Below are 22,728 nucleotides of genomic sequence, written 5' to 3'. Positions count from 1 at the left end.
ATAGCCCTTACCTAACCTTATTCCTTACCTTAACCATAGCCCTTACCTAACCTTATTCCTTACCTTAACCATAGCCATTACCTAACCTTATTCCTTACCTTAACGCATATCTTTACCTAACCTTATTTCTTACCTTAACCATAGCCCTTACCTTAACCATAGCCTTTACCTAACCTTATTCCATACCTTAACCATAGCCCTTACCTAACCTTATTCCTTACCTTAACCATAGCCCTAACCTTATTCCTTACCTTAACCATAGCACTTACCTAACCTTATTCCTTACCTTAATGCATATCTTTACCTAACCTTATTCCTTACCTTAACCATAGCCCTTACCTTAACCATAGCCTTTACCTAACCTTATTCCATACCTTAACCATAGCCCTTACCTTAACCATAGCCCTTACCTAACCTTATTCCTTACCTTAACCATAGCCCTAACCTTATTCCTGACCTTAACCATAGCCCTAACCTTAGTCCTTACCTTAACCATAGCCCTAACCTTATTCCTTACCTTAACCATAGCCCTTACCTAACCTTATTCCTTACCTTAACCATAGCCCTTACCTAACCTTATTCCTTACCGTAACCATAGCCCTTACCTAACCTTATTCCTTACCTTAACCATAGCCCTAACCTTACCTTATTCCTTACCTTAACCATAGCCTTTACCTAACCTTATTCCGTACCTTAACCATAGCCCTTCCCTAACCTGATTCCTTACCTTAACCATAGACCTAACCGTATTCCTTACCTTAACCATAGCCCTTACCTAACCTTATTCCTTACCTTAACCATAGCCCTTCCCTAACCTTATTCCTTACCTTAACCATAGACCTAACCGTATTCCTTACCTTAACCATAGCCCTTACCTAACCTTATTCCTTACCTTAACCATAGCCCTTACCTAACCTTATTCCTTACCTTAACCATAGCCCTTCCCTAACCTTATTCCTTACCTTAACCATAGACCTAACCTTATTCCTTACCTTAACCATAGCCCTTACCTAACCTTATTCCTTACCTTAACCATAGCCCTTACCTAACCTTATTCCTTACCGTAACCATAGCCCTTACCTAACCTTATTCCTTACCTTAACCATAGCCCTAACCTTACCTTATTCCTTACCTTAACCATAGCCCTTACCTTAACCATAGCCTTTACCTAACCTTATTCCGTACCTTAACCATAGCCCTTCCCTAACCTGATTCCTTACCTTAACCATAGTCCTAACCTTATTCCTTACCTTAACCATAGCCCTTACCTAACCTTATTCCTTACCTTAACCATAGCCCTTCCCTAACCTTATTCCTTACCTTAACCATAGACCTAACCGTATTCCTTACCTTAACCATAGCCCTTACCTAACCTTATTCCTTACCTTAACCATAGCCCTTCCCTAACCTTATTCCTTACCTTAACCATAGCCCTTCCCTAACCTTATTCCTTACCTTAACCATAGACCTAACCGTATTCCTTACCTTAACCATAGCCCTTACCTAACCTTATTCCTTACCTTAACCATAGCCCTTACCTAACCTTATTCCTTACCTTAACCATATCCCTTACCTAACCTTATTCCTTACCTTAACCATAGCCCTAACCTTATTCCGTACCTTAACCATAGCCCTTACCTAACCTTATTCCTTACCTTAACCATAGCCCTAACCTTATTCCTTACCTTAACCATAGCCCTAACCTTATTCCTTACCTTAACCATAGCCCTTACCTAACCTTATTCCTTACCTTAACCATAGCCCTAACCTTATTCCTTACCTTAACCATAGCCCTAAACTTATTCCTTACCTTAACCATAGCCCTTACCTAACCTTATTCCTTACCTTAACCATAGCCCTAACCTTATTCCTTACCTTAACCATAGCCCTAACCTTATTCCTTACCTTAACCATAGCCCTTACCTAACCTTATTCCTTACCTTAACCATTTTACATTTAAACTTCAATTGGTAAGGACGTGGCACAGATTCAGGATAGCTCGGAACAATGGTTGATGAGGCAAACATAGACTGGGGAAGTATTTTGGATGAACACTAACAGGAAGTTTATCTGTTCAGTTTTGTGATTCATATGATTGATGTACGGTATGTAACACATGTTACTGAAATTATGCACCATTGTGGACATAGGCAGTAGTGAATGCAGCATTATTTAACATTGAACTTCTGTCTGGCTTTGACCTTCTGTATGCCATGACAAAATAAATGTTTTTTGTGTTTAACATTGTTTGTTGAGGTGAGCATTCCCACATCCATTCGAGCTGTCCAGACGCAGGACAGAAAATAGACAGCAACAATGGAAAGCAGAGATTTCACACCTGGAAAAAAAGCTGTATTGGATTGAATCATAGAATGATTCAAATGACATACATACATTTTCCCTGTAGCATAATCACAGTGTGCCATATCTTATTTTCAATAGCCACCTTTGAGAATGTTCTACCTCTGGATAGTAAGCATGTGATATGTGGTGATTTGATCATTCACAAATAAATGTAAGATCTAAGCTGCCCATAATGCGATATGGCACTCCAGAAGGTGTTCTATTCATATAAATGTGAAGAAGATAATGGCCTCTTGTTGTTTATGATTTAGTAGATGAATAAGGTAGGGTTAAAATGGGAGCAGTATTTTACTCAACTTTTCCTCACCAAGAATATCACAGACCGAACAAGAGAGAGCTTACAAAAGTATGTTTGCTTTACCTCAACTTGAACAGCGAAAGGACAAACCATCCCCTTTTTTTTGATAGGCGTACTGTGATACTAAAGGAAATAATCTGCTGGGAAAAATCTTTGATTTCATTGCTCAAGTTTGTGTCTTGGCATGCTTGAAAAGGAGAATCATGCAGAATAAAGATGCCATGTCCATTTTGGAGTTTTCATTTGCAGTCAGCAAATCAATCCAAATGAGAATGATATCTGAGCAAGGGAGGGAATGTACAGAAATCCCAGGAAGCGCTTGAGTGAGATGTCAATAATCACATCGATGATGTAGTTATACAGTAGAGACTGCAAATCCGTCTCCATCTTTCAGCTTTTGATGGAGTGTTTATTTACCCCATCTGCACATGCATCTTCATCTAGCCATCATTAATGTGACAGGCCTATTTTATGGCAGCATAATGTATATTTACGGCAGACTTGGACCTTCGCTTTCTCTCCTTAAAGCTACATACAGGCAGGGCCAATTCTAACGTGGTCAGTGCTATTCGGGATCCTTGGGACATCCATAACCTAAACACTAACCTTAACCCTTACCTTTTTTATATTTCAACTTCAATGGTGGCTGGGACATCCCAAGGATGCCGGGTAGCACGGACCATTCTAATGAGTTAACGTTCATGCTTTACTTGTCAGATAGACGTTTTTTGTTGTTGTATATATCTTAATCTCACTTCTATCTAAGAACTAAATATACTTTCCTGCAACCCGCCTCACCCATTGTGGTACGGATCTGCTATTTCGATTCCTTATAACTGGAATTTCCATCAGCAGCTAGCCAGCTAACTAGCTACTAGTCTTTGTTAGCCACGGCTAGCTTTCCTCGCCTTTTTCCCCCGGAATCAGCCAGCCTTAGCTCGGACAATCACCTGCAAGTCTGCACAGCATGATATCAACCCAGAGCATATCGCACTGTGTCTCTCTATCATATCACCGGATTCCTGCTGCTCTGGATCATTACGCTGGATCATTACTCCTAGCAAGCTGCAAACTAATCACTGTTACCTGTCGGCCCCAGCCTCGAACCCAGGTCCTGTATGTATCTAATTGACCCACTCTGCCCTTTCTTCGCCATTTACCCATTGTTGTCTTAGCTCTCCTGATCAACACCTGTGATTGCTTTATGCCTCTCTATAATGTCACTATGCCTTGTCTACTGCTGTCTTGGCTAGTTTTTATTGCTTTATTTCACTGTAGTCCCGCTCAAATTTTCATCCCAACTATTTTCAACTATAACATATTCTGCCAAGATAGAACTGCCAAAGGGGGTGGAGTTAGCCTGCAGAGTTCTGTCATGCTATCCAGGTCTGTGCCCAAACAGTTCGAGCTTCTACTTTTAAAAATCCATCATTCCAGAAATAAGTCACTCACTGTTGCCGCTTTTTACAGACCCCCCTAAGCCCCCAGCTGACTGCCATTGACCAGCACAAAAACATCCTGTGGCGTACTGCATTAGCATAGAATAACCCCCGCGATATGCAACTTTTCAGGGAAGTTAGGAACCAATATACACAGGCAGTTAGGAAAGCAAAGGCTATCTTTTTCAAACAGAAATGTGCATCCTGTAGCACAAACTCCAAACTTTTCTGGGACACTGTAAAGTCCATTGAGAATAAGAGCACCTCTTGCCAGTTGCCCACTGCACTGAGGCTAGGAAACACTGTCACCACCGATAAATCTACGATTATCAAGAATTTCAAAAAGCATTTTTCTATGGCTGGCCTTGCTTTCCACCTGAATACCTCTACCCCGGTCAACAGATCTGCCTGGTCAACAGTTCTGCACCCCCCACAGCAAGTTGCCCATGCCTCCCCATTTCTCCTTCACCCAAATCCAGATAGCTGATGTTCTGAAAGAGCTGCAAAATCTGGACTCCTACAAATCAGCTGGGCTAGACAATCTGGACTCTCGATTCTAATATCATCCGCCGCAATTGTTGCAACCACTATTACTAGCTTGTTCAACCTCTCTATTGTATCGTCTGAGATCCCAAAAGATTGGAAAGCTTCCACGGTCATCCCCCTCTTCAAAGGGGGAGACACTCTAGAACCAAACTGTTACAAACCTATATCTTTCCTACCCTGCCTTTCTAAGGTCTTCGAAAGCCAAGTTAACAAACAGATCACCGACCATTTCGTATCCCACCGTACCTTCTCCGCTATGCAATCTGGTATCAGAGCTGGTCATGGGTGCAGACAGAGTTCAGTGTGTCAATTCGGAGGGCTTGTTGTCCGGACCTCTGACAGTCTCTATGGGGGTGCCACAGGGTTCAATTCTCGGGCAGACTCTTTTCTCTGTATACATCAACAATTTTGCTCTTGCTGATGGTGATCCTCTGATCCACCTCTCTGCAGACGACACCATTCTGTATATTTGTGGCCCTTATTTGGACACTGTGTTGACTAACCTCCAGATGAGCTTCAATGCCATACAACACTCCTTCCATGGCCTCCAACAGCCCTTAAATGCAAGTAAAACTAAATGCATGCTCTTCAACAGATCGCTGCCCACACCTGCCCGCCCGCCTAGCATCACTACCCTGGACGGTCCTGACTGGATATGTGAATATGTGGACAACTACGAATACCTAGGTGTCTGGTTAGACTGTAAACTCTCCTTCCAGAATCCAGATTAAGCATCTCCAATCCGAAATGAAATCTAGAATTGGCTTCCTATTTCGCAACAAAGCATCCTTCACTCATGCTGCCAGACATACCCTCATAAAGCTAACTATCCTACCGATCCTTGACTTTGGCGATGTAATTTACAAAATATCCTCCAACACTCTACTCAGCAAATTGGATGCAGTCTATCACAGTGCCATCCGTTTCGTCACCAAAGCCTAGTATACTACCCGCTACCCACCGTATACTACCCACCTGTATGCTCTCGTTGGCTGGCCCTCGCTTCCTACTCGTCGCCAAACCCACTGGCTCCAGGTCATCTATAAGTCCTTGCTAGGTAAAGTCCCGCCTTATCTCAGCTCAATGGTCACCATAGCAGCACCCACCCGTAGCACGCGCTCCAGCAGGTATTTTTCACTGCTCACCCCAAAGCCAATTCCTCATTTGACCGCCTTTCCTTCCAGTCCTTTGCTGCCAGTGACTGGAACGAATTACAAAAATCACTGAAGCTGGAGACTCATATCTCCCTCACTAGCTTTAAGCATCAGCTATCAGAGCATCTCACAGGTCATTGCACCTGTACACAGCCCACCTGTAAATAGCCCATCCAACTACCTCATCCCCATATTGTTATTTATTGTATTTATATATATTTATTTTCCTCTCCTTTGAACCCCAGTATCTCCACTTGCACATGCATCTATCACTCCAGTGGTTATTTGTGAAATTGCTACGGCTTATATATTGCCTTACCTCCCTAATCTTACTTCATTTGCACACACTGTGTATAGACTTTTCTATTGTGTTGACTGTATGTTTGTTTATTCCATGTGTAACTCTGTGTTGTTGTTTGTGTCACTGTCACGTCCTGACCGTAGTTCCTTTTTTTATGTCCCTATTTTAGGTTGGTCAGGGTGTGAGTTGGGTTGGGCATTCTATGTTTTGTTCTAGTGTTCAGTATAAATAAAAGATCATGAACACGTACCACGCTGCACCTTGGTCCTCTCCTTCTTCCACCTACGATGTTTGTTACAGTCACACTGCTTTGCTTTATCTTGGCCAGGTCGCAGTTGTAAATGAGAACTTGTTCTCAACTGGCTTACCTGGTGAAATAAAATGAATATTTGGGGGGGGTGGATATGGGGTACATGTGAAGCACAGGTGATTGTTCCACATGTCCAACAGTATGTAACAACGTGGGATTGGATTGTAACCTTCCCTGTTTCTCCGGGCCTATGGATATAGCTGAAATGGCCCAATGGTTGTGCATTGACAGTGCACTGTTGTGTATACAGTAAAACATATGACAATGATTTCTTCAATGCTGTAGTTACAGTACTGACGGAGTCTTAGTCTAAATGCCAGTGAATCAGTGAATCTGCATGTTCAGTTTTAATCTAAATGTAATGCAGCTACAAAGTAACTGATCTATAATGAATGTGGCACAAATCAAGTGTAATTGTTTCAGAACTGTCGTGCCTTATCAAAAAGCGTGTGACCTGCATTACTAGCGAAATAATTGGATGGAGGACAGGAGGTCCAATTCCAAAGTATTAATATCCCAGTATTTATCCTGACTGTAATATTACTCTCAAATATTTTAGTAGATGCAACTTACAGGCGCAATTAGGGTTAAGTGCCTTGCTTAAGGACACATTGACAGATTTTTCCCCTAGTGAGCTCTGGGATTCAAACCAGCGACCTTCCAGTTACTGGCGCAGCATTCTTAACTGCTAGGCTATCTGCTCCGGTTATACCAGAGAACAGATGTGTTGTGCTTTTCTCCATCTCCATTTTAACTGGGAACCCTCTGAGAGGCTGGAACATTTCTCTCTGAATCACTATCCGACAGCCCACCATTACTCTGGATGTGTCCCTGCAGTAAACTTAATTAACTCCCCAGAACCTCTACACTGTGACTTGGGGCCAGATTAAATCACCACACCACGCTGCTTGCAAATTACAACCGCTGACTCTGAGAGCCCACTGAATCCCTATGGAGAAGACCCCAGGTCCAGTCCAATCACACAGGTTAATCTCCAATCAGGAACTAGGTCAAAAGGTCCCAGAACTTAGATACATCAACAACTCTGGTGTCCAACCAAACCACTGTCCCACCTCATCCATGCACTGAGGAAGGGAAATGAACACTGAAATATGACTGGGAGGTATAAGTGGATTTCTAAGGAAACTGTTAGAGACCATTTTATCACGTGTGATGGTGTCAGAGCACAAGAGGTTGGTGGCACCTTAATTGGGAAGGACGGGCTCCTGGTAATGGCTGGAGCGGAATATGTGGAATTGTATCAAATACATCAAACACATGTTTTGATGCCATTCCATTGATTCCGTTCCATCATTATTATGAGCCGTCCTCCACTAAGCAGTCTCCACTGTGTCAGAGATGATGTTAGCCTATAGGATGTGAGGGGAATGGCCATGAGGAAGGACACTGGTCCTTTGTGATTGGTTATGATTGGTGGTGAATGATTGATTGGTCAATGTTCTAATTTTGCTAAATGTATCCATTTAATGGGACCTTTCACCTCAATGTGTCTAAGCACTGGAAGTACAGTATCTCCCTCCATATGATAATTCTGCCATGCCTTCACTTCCACTTGTTATCTGTCCGACATAATTTCCTCTTCCTATCTTCAGGTCAGTTGGCAGCAGGTACGTGTGAGATTGTCACTCTGGACCGGGACAGCAGTCAGCCGCGGCGGACCATAGCACGACAGACGGCGAGGTGTGCCTGCAAGAAGGGACAGATTGCCGGCACCACGAGAGCCAGACCGGCTTGTGTAGATGGTAAGAGCCAAGATCCACCTCCATCTTTCACTTTCAGAGAGAGCCCCCCCAAGCATAGGGATTGAGAGGGGCTTTAGAAAGCTCCCCTTGAGGGCCTCTTTGGGCCACCACCTCCTATGTATCCCCAGGACCATTTCTGATGTTGTGGATTACTCTGTTGTCTCTGAGGTGGTTTAGGCATCTCGTATGGGAATGGAATGTTGCATTGCATTTCATCACCTGCTGTTCTTGACCTGGTTGCCATCTGGGGACGATTGGAAAGTAGCTACTGGCTGCACAGAGAATTGTCTTTCTCTGTGGGGATTCCATTGAGCTTATATTACTTTGGACGTTCTGTCAAGTTAAAATACCTTCTCTCCATTTGTGCGATACTTACAAAGATGATTTGACAAAAGCCCTCAAAAAGTTCTTAACTTATAAAGGCTGAAATTGGCATTTTGCACTAGTTGTGACAGAAATGTGTACCCTTTCTATAATGTTGCCTAGCACCAAAGCGACTATTTTAGGCAGCCTCAACTTTGTTTTGGCATTTTGAGAAGCTGCTGATCGCTGTGACCTGTTTTTCCAGCTTTACTGTTGACAACTTGCCTTTGACACTCTTCCTGTAGCTGTTGTTGCTATGATACCTCTCTACCTAAGTGAAACGCATACACAACATCCTAATGACAAGTTTAACACCTGAGGTGTCTGGTGGTTGTCGTTGCTCTTAAAAATATGTCGGCATTCAACTTCAGTGACCTTTACTTACCTAGAGCATGCCGTATCTTTGCAGGCTTGGTATTTATGTCAGGTCGCATCTTAGCTCGGCCACTCATTTTCTTTTGTTGTTTGTTCCAGAAATAAACATTGGGGAATGAACCATAGAGCAGGGTTTATTCCATCAGACTGAAAAAATGAATGAGATTTCAATCATTTTTAATCTTCCCCTCAGTTCTCAAGGTCCCCAAGCTGCAGTACCACGTGCTCCAAATGATTTTGTCCTCTATCCCCATTCCTTTGTTCCACAGAGGTCACATTTCTAACAGGATAATCCATATATCCATCACATCTTAAGCCCTCTGCTCCAGCCAAACTGCAAGGATGTGGGCAAAAATATCTCAAAAGTCAACTAAATCAGTAATCCTCCATGCGGTGTTGTCTTTTGCTCATAAGGAGTTGGATTATATTTACAAAGGCACAATAGGAGTTTAGATTGCCTCTGCCTTTGTGGAAATGTTACCATGTAATGATTTCACCTGTGACTTTGATCTCTTTCAAAGACCCTCAAGGCCTTTTTCTAATCACACAAGGAACAGCTGCCGTCGCAAATGGCTCTCAAGGAAATATTGTGTCAAACATTCCTTCAGCGTATTAGTTCATAGGAAATAGAGACATCAACAGAATCAACAAAAAGCAGGAGTTTGTAGCCATTGTTGTTTCGCTTCTCTGCTATTTCATGCTATCCGGTCCCCTTTCAACATCTCCCTGAAGTGACAGGGTGCCTGGTATTGATTTCAGTTAAAGAGAGAGTGAGAGATGAAAAGGTTCTGTTGTCAGGGTTGAGGTACTGTTGCCACCAGGTAGATTAGTGGCGTTGTTGAGGTCTGCTCTGGATGTAATGATATCACTCCAGTAGACCAGGGGGATGACTTACGGGGCACGGTACAGTTCATCTTAACTGGAGACCCATTACTCTTTCCCATTGTGATTATAAAATAAGTTACACCTGAGACCTTTAAATGTGGACAAAGGGTCACTGTAGGGGCAGATTTGTGTGCTGTGGCTTTGCTGTTTACTCGTTTCAATTGATCGCCGGTGTCTTTGAGAGAACAAAGGAGGTACTTTAGATGTAGTTTCTCAATTTAAGATTATATTCTTTACTGCCTTTCAAAAGGCAGAGAGGCCAAAAAAAACATCCACCTAAAAAATTGCCGCCTTTTCAACATGTTTCAATAGTGTTTTTCTGCTAGTGATGTAGAGCATCATACGAGAGATACTGTATAATGACGAGATGGTCTTGTCTCTTCCCTAACAATGGGAGTCGTTATCCCAAAGGCAGAGGCAGGCGGACTGCTTATCGGTCTGCTTATCAGTCTGCTTATCACTGTATTCACGCAGGGACAGATATTGACATGAGTGAACCCTCTCACTTCGCCTCTTCCTCTCAGATCGTACTGAAAGCATCATGAATCATCAACCTGTCCAAGGGCAGTCACTGAAGGGAAGATTTAGACTGTAATTGTGACCCCAGACAGTACATGGAGAACAGTGTATTCCAGTGACTTCTGTTGCATTGCAGTATCATTTGATATTGGATACAAGCCATTCGGAGTAGTTTGCTGCTTTTCATGATCATTTTATGGTCTACCTACAGTACATAATTGTGATCCCTTTTGATCCATGTCATGTTGTTATGAACATTATGGACATTAAAAGTTAGATTTGGAAGAAGAGTAATTGCAACTGACCAAAAAGCTCAGCTGGAAAGATGAGAGGTTCAAAATATGACTGCAAAGTCTCTACAGTCTCTCAAAAATTGTAACTCAGGAGGGAATTATATTTTTGTAAAGCAAGAAAGAAAATTAAAATTAAAAAAGAGCATTGTTGACTTGACAGGTAGAGTAATATGAGGAAAGAAGTCTAATTTGCCTGTAAGGCTACAACTTGACACGTACATTAGCATAACAATGACACATTTTAGGAACATTAGCTTTGATTCTGAGACAGAGCTGAGCCACCTATTCAAAAGGTGTTTTAAAATTTTTTTGCCATCTTTTAACACCTCTTTTGACACAGATTTTGGAAAATGATGACATGAAACCTGTAATATCAAATTCAATTATTTGGTCATTTGTCTCTATACAAGTACATTTCAAATCAGACAACCTTTCATATGAATTTGTCTAAATATTACAATCTCAAATGTCGGGTGCATTATGTGGACCACATTATGTACAGATACAAACCCTGCAGGCCAATTGCAACCATCCATGGCCCCCCAGATTATCGCTATCTGATCTGTCATTAAACCATCAATCACCAGCACAGCTGATCTCAATTGCATCCGTTATAGGCCATCAATTTACCTCTCCCTAAAGCGGATGTCGAGGGTTTACTCTTAATCCTGATTGCTGCCAACATTTTCATGAATATTTTGCACTCTGGTGGGTATTATCATCGGAACAATTTAATCCTTTTAATTGAGCAGTCTAATGACGACTTATCTATTTGGCAACCATTCTGTCGATTTATATAAAATATACATTTTCTTTGTTTTCCAAGGCAAATCAACAATGGCAATGTAGCCATACCCTACCTATTTATAAATGGAAAAATGGTTCAGGATTACATTTTCGTTTCCAATGAATGTAATCCGTTAAAGGCTGCTTTTCATTTTCATTCACTCTTTGGTCCGAGCCCTTTTTCATTCGGTCTCATCTCCTTTTCTACTGTCCATGGTATATCTTGAAGCACTCAATGTGCAGTGGCGCTTTGCATTTCTCACACGCATAGGTAGTACGTTTATCACAATGACGACTTCTCTGGAACTGGTGCATCATGTTGATTGGCCAGTGAGAAGCTTTGTCATATCTTGCCTGATCTTCAACAGTAGCAGCCAGTAAAGATCTCTTTCCATGGCTCAGTGGTTTCGTGCCAAACTTTTGCATATTTGGGCTGTATACTATGTGTTTTGGAATCACATCAGTGGCAGGCCTCTTCGATTGTTTGAACGCTCAATCTTCATTTTTGACCACCTGCAGCTTTACCCTTCTGGCTGAACCCTATGGCTTGTAGAGGCCCTTGGCTCTTCTGACTGGACCCTCTGGCGGGTAGAGGCCCTTGGCTCTTCATTATCAACAATGGAGGGGGTGGGGGAGGTTGTGGATGGGGGGGAGAGGGGTAGGTCATCATCACCGATAACGTTGTTCCTGTCATGATCTGTTTGCATAGGTTCAGCATATGCATTCAACAGCCTGGCTGGCAAATGGCCTGTCCATAGTCCATATCTGAGCCATCGCAATCACAATCACTCAGGACAGCATCTTTCTCATTTTGAGGGATAACTGCAATGTTGCATGCCTTGTCTGGGCAGTCACCTAGATCCAACATATCCAGAACTTGACTCAAAGTGAAACTAAAAGAAAGAACAGAGTAGAACGTTAGGTAAAACAAGAACTATGTATGTGTATCAGTATTTGTATACCTAGATGCACTGTGTTATCCCACCGGTCACTATTGTTGCCGTCAACATGTTTACACATTCTATGACCACACTGAATTGAGTAATTGTAAATGCATATATCAAAACTAGACACCTTAAAGATGATGTGTACCAAAAAGCTTTGTCCTAACTTTATGTTAACATACTTTACTAACCTTTTGTTTGGGAGCTTTGATGCAGCCATCCTCTTATCATGGTGCAACCAGGAAGTAAACAGCTCTGGTCATGTGACAATTTACACTAAACATGTGACACTGCACATCATTCATTGGGACCCTTTATTATTTAAATATTTACTGGAAATGCATTGATAGATCATTCAGTAACATTTTTAGAGCCATATAACTGAAAAAAAAATGTACGGTCACTATTGTGACCGATGGGATTAAATAGGTTAAGTTTCCCTGCATTAAAGTCACCAGCCACTTGGAGCGCTGCCTCTGGATGAGCGTAGTAAATCCTTCCCGTCCGACTTATTAAAGAAAAAGTATTCCTCCAGTACAGGTGAGTAATCGCTGTCCTGATATAGAAGCTATTTTCGGTCATAAGATACAGTGTTGGTAGAAACATTATGCACAAAATAAGATACAAATAATGCAAAAAAAACACACACAATAGCACAATTGGTTAGGAGATCGTAAAACGGCAGCCATCTCCTCCGGCGCCTTTATTACGTTGGTAACCAGTCGATAATAATAATCAGGCACCTCGGTGGGTTTGTGGTATATGGCCAATATACCACGGCTAAGGGCTGTATCGAGCACTCTGCGTTGCGTCGTGCTTAAAAACAGCCCTTTGCTGTGGTATATTGGCCATATACCACACCACCTCTGACTTTATTGCCTCATTAAACTTTCTCTCCTGACGTTTTCAGACTACTTCACTCATTTACTCATCCTTTTGCTCCTCCCCTTCTATCCCCAGTTCCATCGAATGTAGTTGTCCCTTTTTTCCTCAAGGGACCTCACGCAACCTTCTTTCTGGAAGAACCTACCATATTGATGAATAACGTGATTACTAAATGTTTTCCTATTTGAATAAATTGAGTTACTTACATGGATGATGCTTCCTGTGTATTTACGCAAAGCAACAATAAATCAGAGTACGCAATGATAAAGTGTTTGCAGGTGTTCAGGTGGGTTCAGAACAATTGATATGTAACATTAATAAAATGTACCTGCTACCGCCGATGCTTGGCTGCAGTTAATTAGTTATGCAACTGGTGAGGGTTGCAATGCATTATTCTGTAGCCTTGGCAACACATTGTCTAACAATTTTATTCTCTCAACCTTCCTCTTTTTTATAATGGACGTGGTCTCTAGTAATACAGTATTTCTCTCACATCCTTAACTAATGCACCTCTCGAGCGGTGAGCGTAGACGCCCAAAAAAAGTATTGTACCACAACATCTGTTTGTAAGAATCTTCACCATATTTTAAAGAGGGACTGTTAAAGAGGGAATTACGATGGAGCATTAAGACGAGTGAGCCTTAAGCATCAATAGCAGTGATAGCATTTGTGGCTATAACAGTCAGGCCAGGGTTTGTTTCTACTCTGCTTGGAAAACCCCTTCCAGCAGTGGTCTGGCCTGAAGAGTAGCAATGTCTTTGAGGTTGCCCTCTCTATATTTAATGCATTGCATGTGTTCTCCATTCTCTGATGTAAATCTTCTCTTCATTCTCTTAAAAACCTCTTAAGGATCTGACCCTTTTTTTCAATGTTCATCTAAAGTGACATACCCAAATCTAACTACCTGTAGCTCAGGACCTGAAGCAAGGATATGTATATTCTTGATACCATTTGAAAGGAAACACTTTGATGTTTGTGGAATGTGAAATTAATGGAGGAGATAACACATTAGATCTGGTAAAAGATAAGAAAAAAACATGTTTTTTTAATTGTTTTTGTACCATTTTTGAAATGCAAGAGGTTAAAGTATGATAGCTCCTCTTTTTTAGTATAGAAGAACTCCTTCAGGCTCTTTCAAAACGTAAGCTAACCGCATCTTTGATTGAATCAGCATGAGACAAGGCAGTCTTCGAAAACTATTCAAGTTATTGTTAAAATTGCAGTTGTTGTTTGAGGAAATCAAACATGGTACAGTCAATCATGGCATGTATACCATTGCAGTAATTGTCAGATAATAGAACACAATTTTCAGTATGCGTTTCAACACTACACATGCTAGTGCATTGGAAGAGATTTACACACACACACATTTGTTTTGCAGTCATCTGTCACATGTTTTTTTCAGGTCAATTTTTATTTTATTTTTTATTTTCATTTATTTAACTAGGCAAGTCAGTTAAGAACAAATTCTTATTTTCAATGACGGCCTAGGAACAGTGGGTTAACTGCCTGTTCAGGGGCAGAACGACAGATTTGTACCTTGTCAGCTTGGGGATATGAACTTGCAACCTTTCGGTTACTAGTCCAACGCTCTAACCAGTAGGCTACCAGTAGGCTACCCTGCCGCAGTCTTTTAGAGGTGCTTAAAATGTGCCATGGAGACAAGCATGTTGTAATGAAATCTGTCCATTGGAAAGAAGCTACGGTCTTAGTCCTTTCATGTGACGGTGTTTAGACTATATGACGCGACTCCCTACAGTTTCTAGTCATTTGTAATAAGGAACAATGTTGTTCATTAGGCAATTAGCATTTTGAAGGACACAAAAACATCACAGAGATGCTTATTTTTCTGAGAAAGCGTTGTGACTAATTTAGAAGGCACCAAATAATTTTGCTGTAACACAAATAGTCAATTTTCTCATATCATGACCTGCCTTTTGATTCGCTTTTCATTCTTTTTTTAATGTTATTGTAATGTAATAGACAGATTATAATTTATTTTGTGTTTAGGGATGTTCCTGCGGCGGGAACGGCTTTGAGTTCCTTACTTTCTCAACAAATTAACCAATTGATTGAAAACCAGCATTGAAGACATCTATTTCAGGAGTGTGTTTTGTTTGCACAGCAGTGTGTCCCATGAAGGCAGTTTACACTTGATTGAGACACGGGTTGTCCCTTGGCATGATCCATGCAGATCTGATGACAAACCTGGCTGAGAAGTCATGCAACTTGATTGTTTCAACCAGCTGTGCATACTGGGAAGTTGTTGTCTATACTTTCTCTTTCATAGGGGGATTTCAATGTCAAATCCAGTGAGCGACTGGTGATGTGTGTGATACTCTTTACTGCCTACAATTATGCTCTATTGTTATCGCCAAATTATTTCTCAAAATACATTGGAAAATATAGGTGACCAGGCCAGACCTTTGTCCTTGGGAATGTTTGCTGTTGCAGCAGTAAAACATGATGTGCTCTCACAAGTCCCCTTAACGCATGAGGACATACATCATTATCCCACACAACATCCATTTGGTCTGGGGCCACAGAAAAAAAAGAGACAACATAAAAAAACGCACATTCTTCCACTCTGTCACTCCAGGCAATTTTCATAAGTGGGTGTTCATGGGATATAGGGAGTGGAGGGGGGCCTCCAAAATCCTTTTTGTGACCTCAGCAACAAGCCTATATGGCTGAGACAAACAAGTGAAGGATGGCAAAAGGGCAAATGATTATAAGATGATATCTATAATGAAAGAGGATGAATGATGCGTGAATTAATATGTACTGTATCACCATGGCAGATTATTTTCCCCCGTGACACCCTTTCCCAGAGACACCTCTCAAAGGATCCACTCAATAAGAGCTGTAAAACCGATGACAAAACGTTCTCTTTATGCTATTGTCATAACACGGATGAGTTTAATTTCTTTGCATGAGTAACTGGCATTACAGACCCAAACAAATGCCATAAATACAAATCAATCATCCAAAATGGCTTTTATTAAATAATTTAATCAGTGTTGCAAGTGATTGATGCCAATGAAGTGTAAATAGTAAGGATCTCTGCCTAGATGACTGGAATCCCACATCTCTTATGATGTAATACACGTTTTGGTCACTTTAATAACCAACGATAATGTAATTCATTTTTTTCATTTATTCACCTATTTGTGAGTTGTAATTTCACACAACGACATATAGCTTTTCTTGTGCCTCAAATTGAATCAATGAATACATTTGTCAAGAAAGCACATTTCTTCTTTCTGGATACGTTTTATTTGAACTTATACGTGTACATATTAATGGTTGTATGTGTGCCACACTTGTGTGATGAGTAACGTTGCCTAACACCAGATGACTTGTAATACCTAGGCTTTAGCTCAGTCTTCTGGTGCACAGAAGACCTGGGTTCGAAACCTGTCACACACAAACTCACATTCAACTCTTGTCACCTGGAAACACTACAACCACCATCAATATGAATGGAGCTCATTTGCATGGACACCTCTATTAATACTGATAAACCCCATGTTTGTGACTTGCTGCGAAGCAATTTCCTAGAAGAGGCAAGAGGGCTTATTCATGCAGCTGTCTGCAGCTTAGGGTCAAGTGCAGCCACACAACTCTCCCAGATAAATGTGGGTCATTTGAGAACATTTGTGGGGGTCAATGATTTTTCACATTTAGCCATGGTAATTGTGATACTACATAATTTAGACTGCATTTAGGGGAGATGTTTCATCTTAAAATGTCTAAGATCAAAGTTATAAATTGGCCAATTGCTGATAGGAGACATGGAAAGCAAGCTAGTTCAGAATGAAGACACATTTGGACTGTTGACTCAGTACGTGCTTTGTCAACAATCAATCCATCAATCAAATTTATAAAGCCCTTCTTACATCAGCTGATATCTCAAAGTGCTGTACAGAAACCCAGCCTAAAACCCCAAACAGCAAGCAATGCAGGTGTAGAAGCACAGTGGCTAGAAAAAACTCTCTCGGAACCTAATAAGAAACAGTCTTGAGATCAATGTAATTAACTGCACATCATTTTTTTATTTTTTATAACATTTTGTATCGGTGCAACTCAAATTTGGCGAGTCCTGGAGACTTTAACGCAACTTGAAGTGTTGCAATGCTGAACAGAGATATTTGTTAGAGGGCACTATAGTGACTGCAGAGCATTTCAAATATCTTAGAATTTGTCCAGGGAACCAGCAACCAGAAGAATAATACACCTGCCACTTCCAGTCAGCCTCAGGCTGTGACAGGGGGCACTGTGCTATCCATTTAGACCCAAATGCCAATGGGCCTAGAAAGACTTTTACCCTCTCAGAGTAGAAAAAGTAAAAAGATTACTGAAAAAGAGAGTTGTTTTGGTATTTGGAGCAATCAACCTTCATTTGAGTGGTAGCCCCTTTCCCTTGATAGTCTTACTAAAGTGGAAATTGATTGTCTCATTTTGGTTATGGAAAAAGCTAGAATTCCCCTAACTTGCTTCCTTGTGACTCCAGTAACAAATGAACTATTGATTAGTTGTTTACCATTTGGTGAATATCATGATAGACCTATAACGGTTCCGAGAGAGTGGCTCTGTAGTGGTAGGCGTGTGTTGTAAAATACCCAATCGCTAATTGTTATTGGTACTTGCTTTCCATCATTTAAATGAGGAACTCCCTGGAACTCATGCCTAGAATAACTGATGTCTTTTTCAAATTTTACCGTTAAACTGTCTGTCTGATACATTTTGCCCATGACATTATGCAACTATTAACTTGGACAGAACACCTCTAAGCCTCTGAAATCCACAGTTAATATCCGTCCTCCGCATTTACAACACAACAATCCTAAATGAAGACCTCAAAATGTCTTTTAAGGCTTCCAGTCTTTTTGGAGTGGCTTACGTCATTTCCAATCGATCGTGGAAGGGAACAGGCTCGGCGACGGTCAAGCATTTAGGGGAGGGAGAGGGTTCAGCACTAAGCAGACTGACTCCATTTAGCATCGCTGAGGCCCGGAGTGTTGCTGTCGTAACCTTTGCTATTGATTCAAGCTGATTTGTTTAAAATGTCAAGTACAACACCCGGGCAGACGGTGCTCACAGATGTTGGCTCTCTGACTATCTGAGCTATGAACTCTACAGTGTAACTGGTGGTTACCTGGGCCAGTTTATGTCATGCTTCTGACATATTTGTAAATTGCTAATCTACTCTGGATTTTTATCAGCTAAACTATTACACAAATAGCATATGATGTTTTACAGCACTTGCTGCCATAGTGTTGTTCTCAATTATTTTTTAACTGCATTTCCAGTGGAAAAGCTTTTAACAGGACTTTTCTGGGGAATATAAATGAAAGGGACTTGTTGCAGTGGGGCTCCCGAGTGGCGCAGCGGTCTAAGGTACTGCATCTCAGTGCTTGAGATGTCACTGCGACTACTGGTTTGAATCCCACTGTATCACAACCGTCTGTGATTGGGAGTCCTAGAGGGCGGCGCACAATTGGTCCAGCATCGTCCGATTTTGGCCGGTGTAGACCGTCATTGTAAATAAGAATTTGTTCTCAACTGAATACTATTTTTTTTTTTTTTTTTTATCAAGACGAGTTTAGTTTTATTTATTTATTTCCATGCAAAGGAACAGAAACTAAAGACAGCAACGCAAGGCTGTGTAGCGCTTACCAAACATCTTTATCAAAATATATAAATAATCTCTCGTCCACCGCAACGCAAAGCCCCTCTCATTTATCGTCTCAATAAATCCTGTCGGCAGGTCTCTGCATCGGTCATCAGTCAGCGCCTACCTTAACTGGGTCAAGACCGCCAAGGCTCCAGAGACCACTTCCCCCTCTCTGTCTGCAGAATGCTGGCTGAACACAGCTGGGACTGGGCCATCGCTCAGGCCTAATAGGGACCCGCAGAATTCAAGATGAATTCAGGGGAATGTGGTGGGGCATTTACCGTTTGGAGAAAAGAGGGGCTGTTCCGAGTCAAGGGTGTGATTCAACTGTCACACTGCACCTTTGGTGCAACTCCACTGTGCAATGAATGGTATTTTTTCACATGAACCTCTTTTTAATAGCAAGATGTCATTTGTGCCAAGCTGTTCTTTGTGAATCCTTTTTCTCTATATTGGTAGCCTATGTATAGTAGACTTGTTGTCTTAGTTACCTGCCCACCACAGTTTCTACGTACTCCAGGCACCTTCAATATGATTCAATGCCTTCTCTCGTTCTCTCGTTGCTCTTCAGACAGAGCTTGAAGTTGGACAGTGCATCATGCTGCACAGCAAGGATCCCATTGAGATCCCTGTGCTTCTAGTATCCATAAAGCATGTCCATAAGCAGCGATACCATGAAAGCTTCCGGTCAAGATCGAGCTGCAAGGCTTCCCATGAAAGCTTCCGGTCTAAGATCGAGCTGCAAGGCTTCCCATGAAAGCTTCCGGTCTAAGATCGAGCTGGAAGGCTTCCCATGAAAGCTTCCGGTCTAAGATCGAGCTGGAAGGCTTCCCATGAAAGCTTCCGGTCTAAGATCGAGCTGGAAGGCTTCCCATGAAAGCTTCCGGTCTAAGATCGAGCTGGAAGGCTTCCCATGAAAGCTTCCGGTCTAAGATCGAGCTGCAAGGCTTCCCATGAAAGCTTCCGGTCTAAGATCGAGCTGGAAGGCTTCCCATGAAAGCTTCCGGTCTAAGATCGAGCTGGAAGGCTTCCCATGAAAGCTTCCGGTCTAAGATCGAGCTGGAAGGCTTCCCATGAAAGCTTCCGGTCTAAGATCGAGCTGCAAGGCTTCCCATGAAAGCTTCCGGTCTAAGATCGAGCTGCAAGGCTTCCCATGAAAGCTTCCGGTCTAAGATCGAGCTGGAAGGCTTCCCATGAAAGCTTCCGGTCTAAGATCGAGCTGCAAGGCTTCCCATGAAAGCTTCCGGTCTAAGATCGAGCTGGAAGGCTTCCCATGAAAGCTTCCAGTCTAAGATCGAGCTGGAAGGCTTCCCATGAAAGCTGTTTCGAGGACCAGCAAAGACAGGCGGCTGAATTAATGAAAGCGTTATCAAGGGAAGCGTGTGGCGCACGCACTTAGGGAAGGTGTCCTGGGATGATTGAGGATAGAGATGTAGCTCCAGACATTCCCAGGGAATTAGATTAAGAAACAATGTCTCCACAAGAGCACACAAAGAAAAATGTCCTCTATCCTGCCGAGTTTAATACACTCTGCAAAAAAATGACAAGACAAAACAGCCTTTATTCATTGGAGCTGTGATTAAATCTTACATGGAATGTGTTCTCTCTCACTCAAATTTTTTTACATTCTACCCCTGACACTTCTAATTACACCTTTGAATAACAATGCCCACACATATTACAGGTTTTAAGGCAATATGAGTTGGCTCTGCTTAGGTACCTTGTGAATAAACTCAGGGAGCCCAGTCTTACTGTGTGTGCAGGTTCCTCCGACTGGATTCGTCACATGCCTTTTTGTTTGTGGGCATTTGGCTGGCAGTTATGGGTTCAGGCTGAGTACAGCACTTTGATGTATCGATTTACAAAAGGCTGCACTGGGAACAGCTGTGTTCCTCCATAGTCTGCGTCCCCGCCGAGTGACAGGCTCTCTGAGCGGCAGAGACAGCGTATGTCTCATTAGAGAGGGAGTCTTAGTGTGTGGCTCTGTAGCCATGACAGTTAATAGAGGGTGGGAGTCTGTTTGTTTGTTTCATTAAAGCTTGCTCCCATTTATCCAACCTAAGTTCAATTCTCCTGCTTAGAGGACTTTCAATATAATTGAATTGTTTTATCAAGGCATATCAAGGTAATTCGCTTATAAATCAACTTCTGTTCGGCCAAATCGCTTCACGACAGTTCTGGCTGAAAGCCTCGCTTCCCTACTTTAATTCAGTTGGCCAATGGCGGGCCTGCAGCAGGTGGTGGTGGGGAGGTGGAGGTTTGTCAGTAAATTGTTGACGTAACACACAAGTGAAAGAATCTAGGGGTATGTTGACATATATAAATACATCACAAGATTTCTGCCCATTGGTGCCTCAGCTAGCGTGGTGGAGTTGTACTAGTGTGCTGTGCCCATAGGCTAGAAGATCATAGGTGAACGACATTCCGCACATGGCTAATAGTAAAAGAGGAGGAGAGTTGTGACGCTATGGTGACGGTGATAACGTTTGTAAAACTAACAAATACATTCCACTATGCCCATAGAGAGGAAGCAATGATAACTATATTTTGCTTACTGAATGAAGTCAAAAGCCATTCAGACAAACCTTACTGATTACACTACCATTTGAATAGAATATCGCAGATGACTGAAATGACAGCATTAATATTCGGATACCTCTAATATAAACAATGTGCTATCAGCCTAACTGTACTAAAAGAAGGAATAAAAATAGATTGATGTAATTATTATTATTATTTCGTTGATATTAGGTCATCAATTTGACATTTTGAGACCCTGCTCAGTACAGTAGGAAAGATGAGGGAGGTGAGTGTTGGTGCAGAGATGCAGCCTGTCATCTCCATCACAAATGTCTGTGTTGTCTACTGACCTGGGCCGTTGTTGAAGTACCAGAACATCCATAGAACACTGCTGGTATGTCATAGATGCTCAGCTTGACTAGAAATTCAAACTTTCAACAGAACCCTCAGTAGTTTCAAAACCATTTCTACCTTTTCACCTCTGCCATGTTGACACCTTGTTTTGTAGACCCTCATCAAGCCCACCAAACGAGCAGAATATTCTCATTAAAATAGGGGCCATGTTTGAGTAATTATGGAGAAGGGCTTTTTTCTTATCATGAACACAGCACTACATAGTAACGCCTGTGATTTGGTGAGAAAGAGGTGACTCGCACCAGTGAGCTGATGAATAGAGAACATTGTTAATTAGGTGAATTACTGTATGCAGCATAGACATAAAAAGCATGGATGTCTCTTGTACTTTCCAGACTGCACTCCTCAGAAACTGCTTATTGCATCAAAGCAGAACACAATTCGACAAACCTTTAACCTCTTAAAGGCTTGAGCAGTTAGGCCTACACACAGTTTAGCAAAGCAGAACATTGTGATCGGAGAGGCTCACTGTTTCCATATATAAAGTGAGTGGTGACTCCTGGAATGTGTTTGTCTCTATTGAGAGTTTGGTAGCTATCCCTCTTGAATGAGATGTGCTTCTTCAATGGAGCCTCAGTGAGCCCAGCCTCTGACATGATTTGAGCGTCTTAGCATCGGAGGCTACACTATGAAAACAAGATCCAGTAAATTGGCTGCCCTAAAAGGCACTGTCGTTACAGAGTTTGGTGGTTAATGTTAATGCTAATGCTAATGCATGGGGGGAAACTGGCAGGCTTTAACTCTAAGGGGTCTGGGTATGCAGATGGTTTGCAACTCTGCAGGTATTCCCATTAAGACCTGAAGACTGAGACTGGAATAAGATGCACAGCAGTATTTACAAAACTCACAAACTCACTGACATCTGGGGTACAGTCTCAATGTGGAGGAGTAT

General features: G+C 41.9%; 1 protein-coding gene across 3 annotated transcripts in view; it reads left to right on the top strand.

The window, feature by feature from the left end:
- Positions 1-22,728, top strand: part of LOC118359322 (chemokine-like protein TAFA-5) — a 118,147-nt gene that overhangs the window by 78,127 nt on the left and 17,292 nt on the right. For all 3 annotated transcript variants that reach the window (XR_004820637.2, XR_004820638.2, XM_035737817.2), the window contains exon 2: positions 8,026-8,175. Coding sequence is in view for 1 of the 3 variants with exons in the window: in XM_035737817.2 (XP_035593710.1) it covers positions 8,026-8,175 (150 nt within the window). In the remaining 2 variants the exon portion in view is untranslated. The remainder of the gene's footprint in view (positions 1-8,025; positions 8,176-22,728) is intronic.

The sequence above is a fragment of the Oncorhynchus keta genome, chromosome 26 (genome assembly GCF_023373465.1).
Source record: "Oncorhynchus keta strain PuntledgeMale-10-30-2019 chromosome 26, Oket_V2, whole genome shotgun sequence".
Classification (NCBI taxonomy): Eukaryota; Metazoa; Chordata; class Actinopteri; order Salmoniformes; family Salmonidae; genus Oncorhynchus; species Oncorhynchus keta.
The sequence above is the reverse complement of the archived record's forward strand: the minus strand, read 5'-3'. Positions and strand labels throughout refer to the sequence as shown.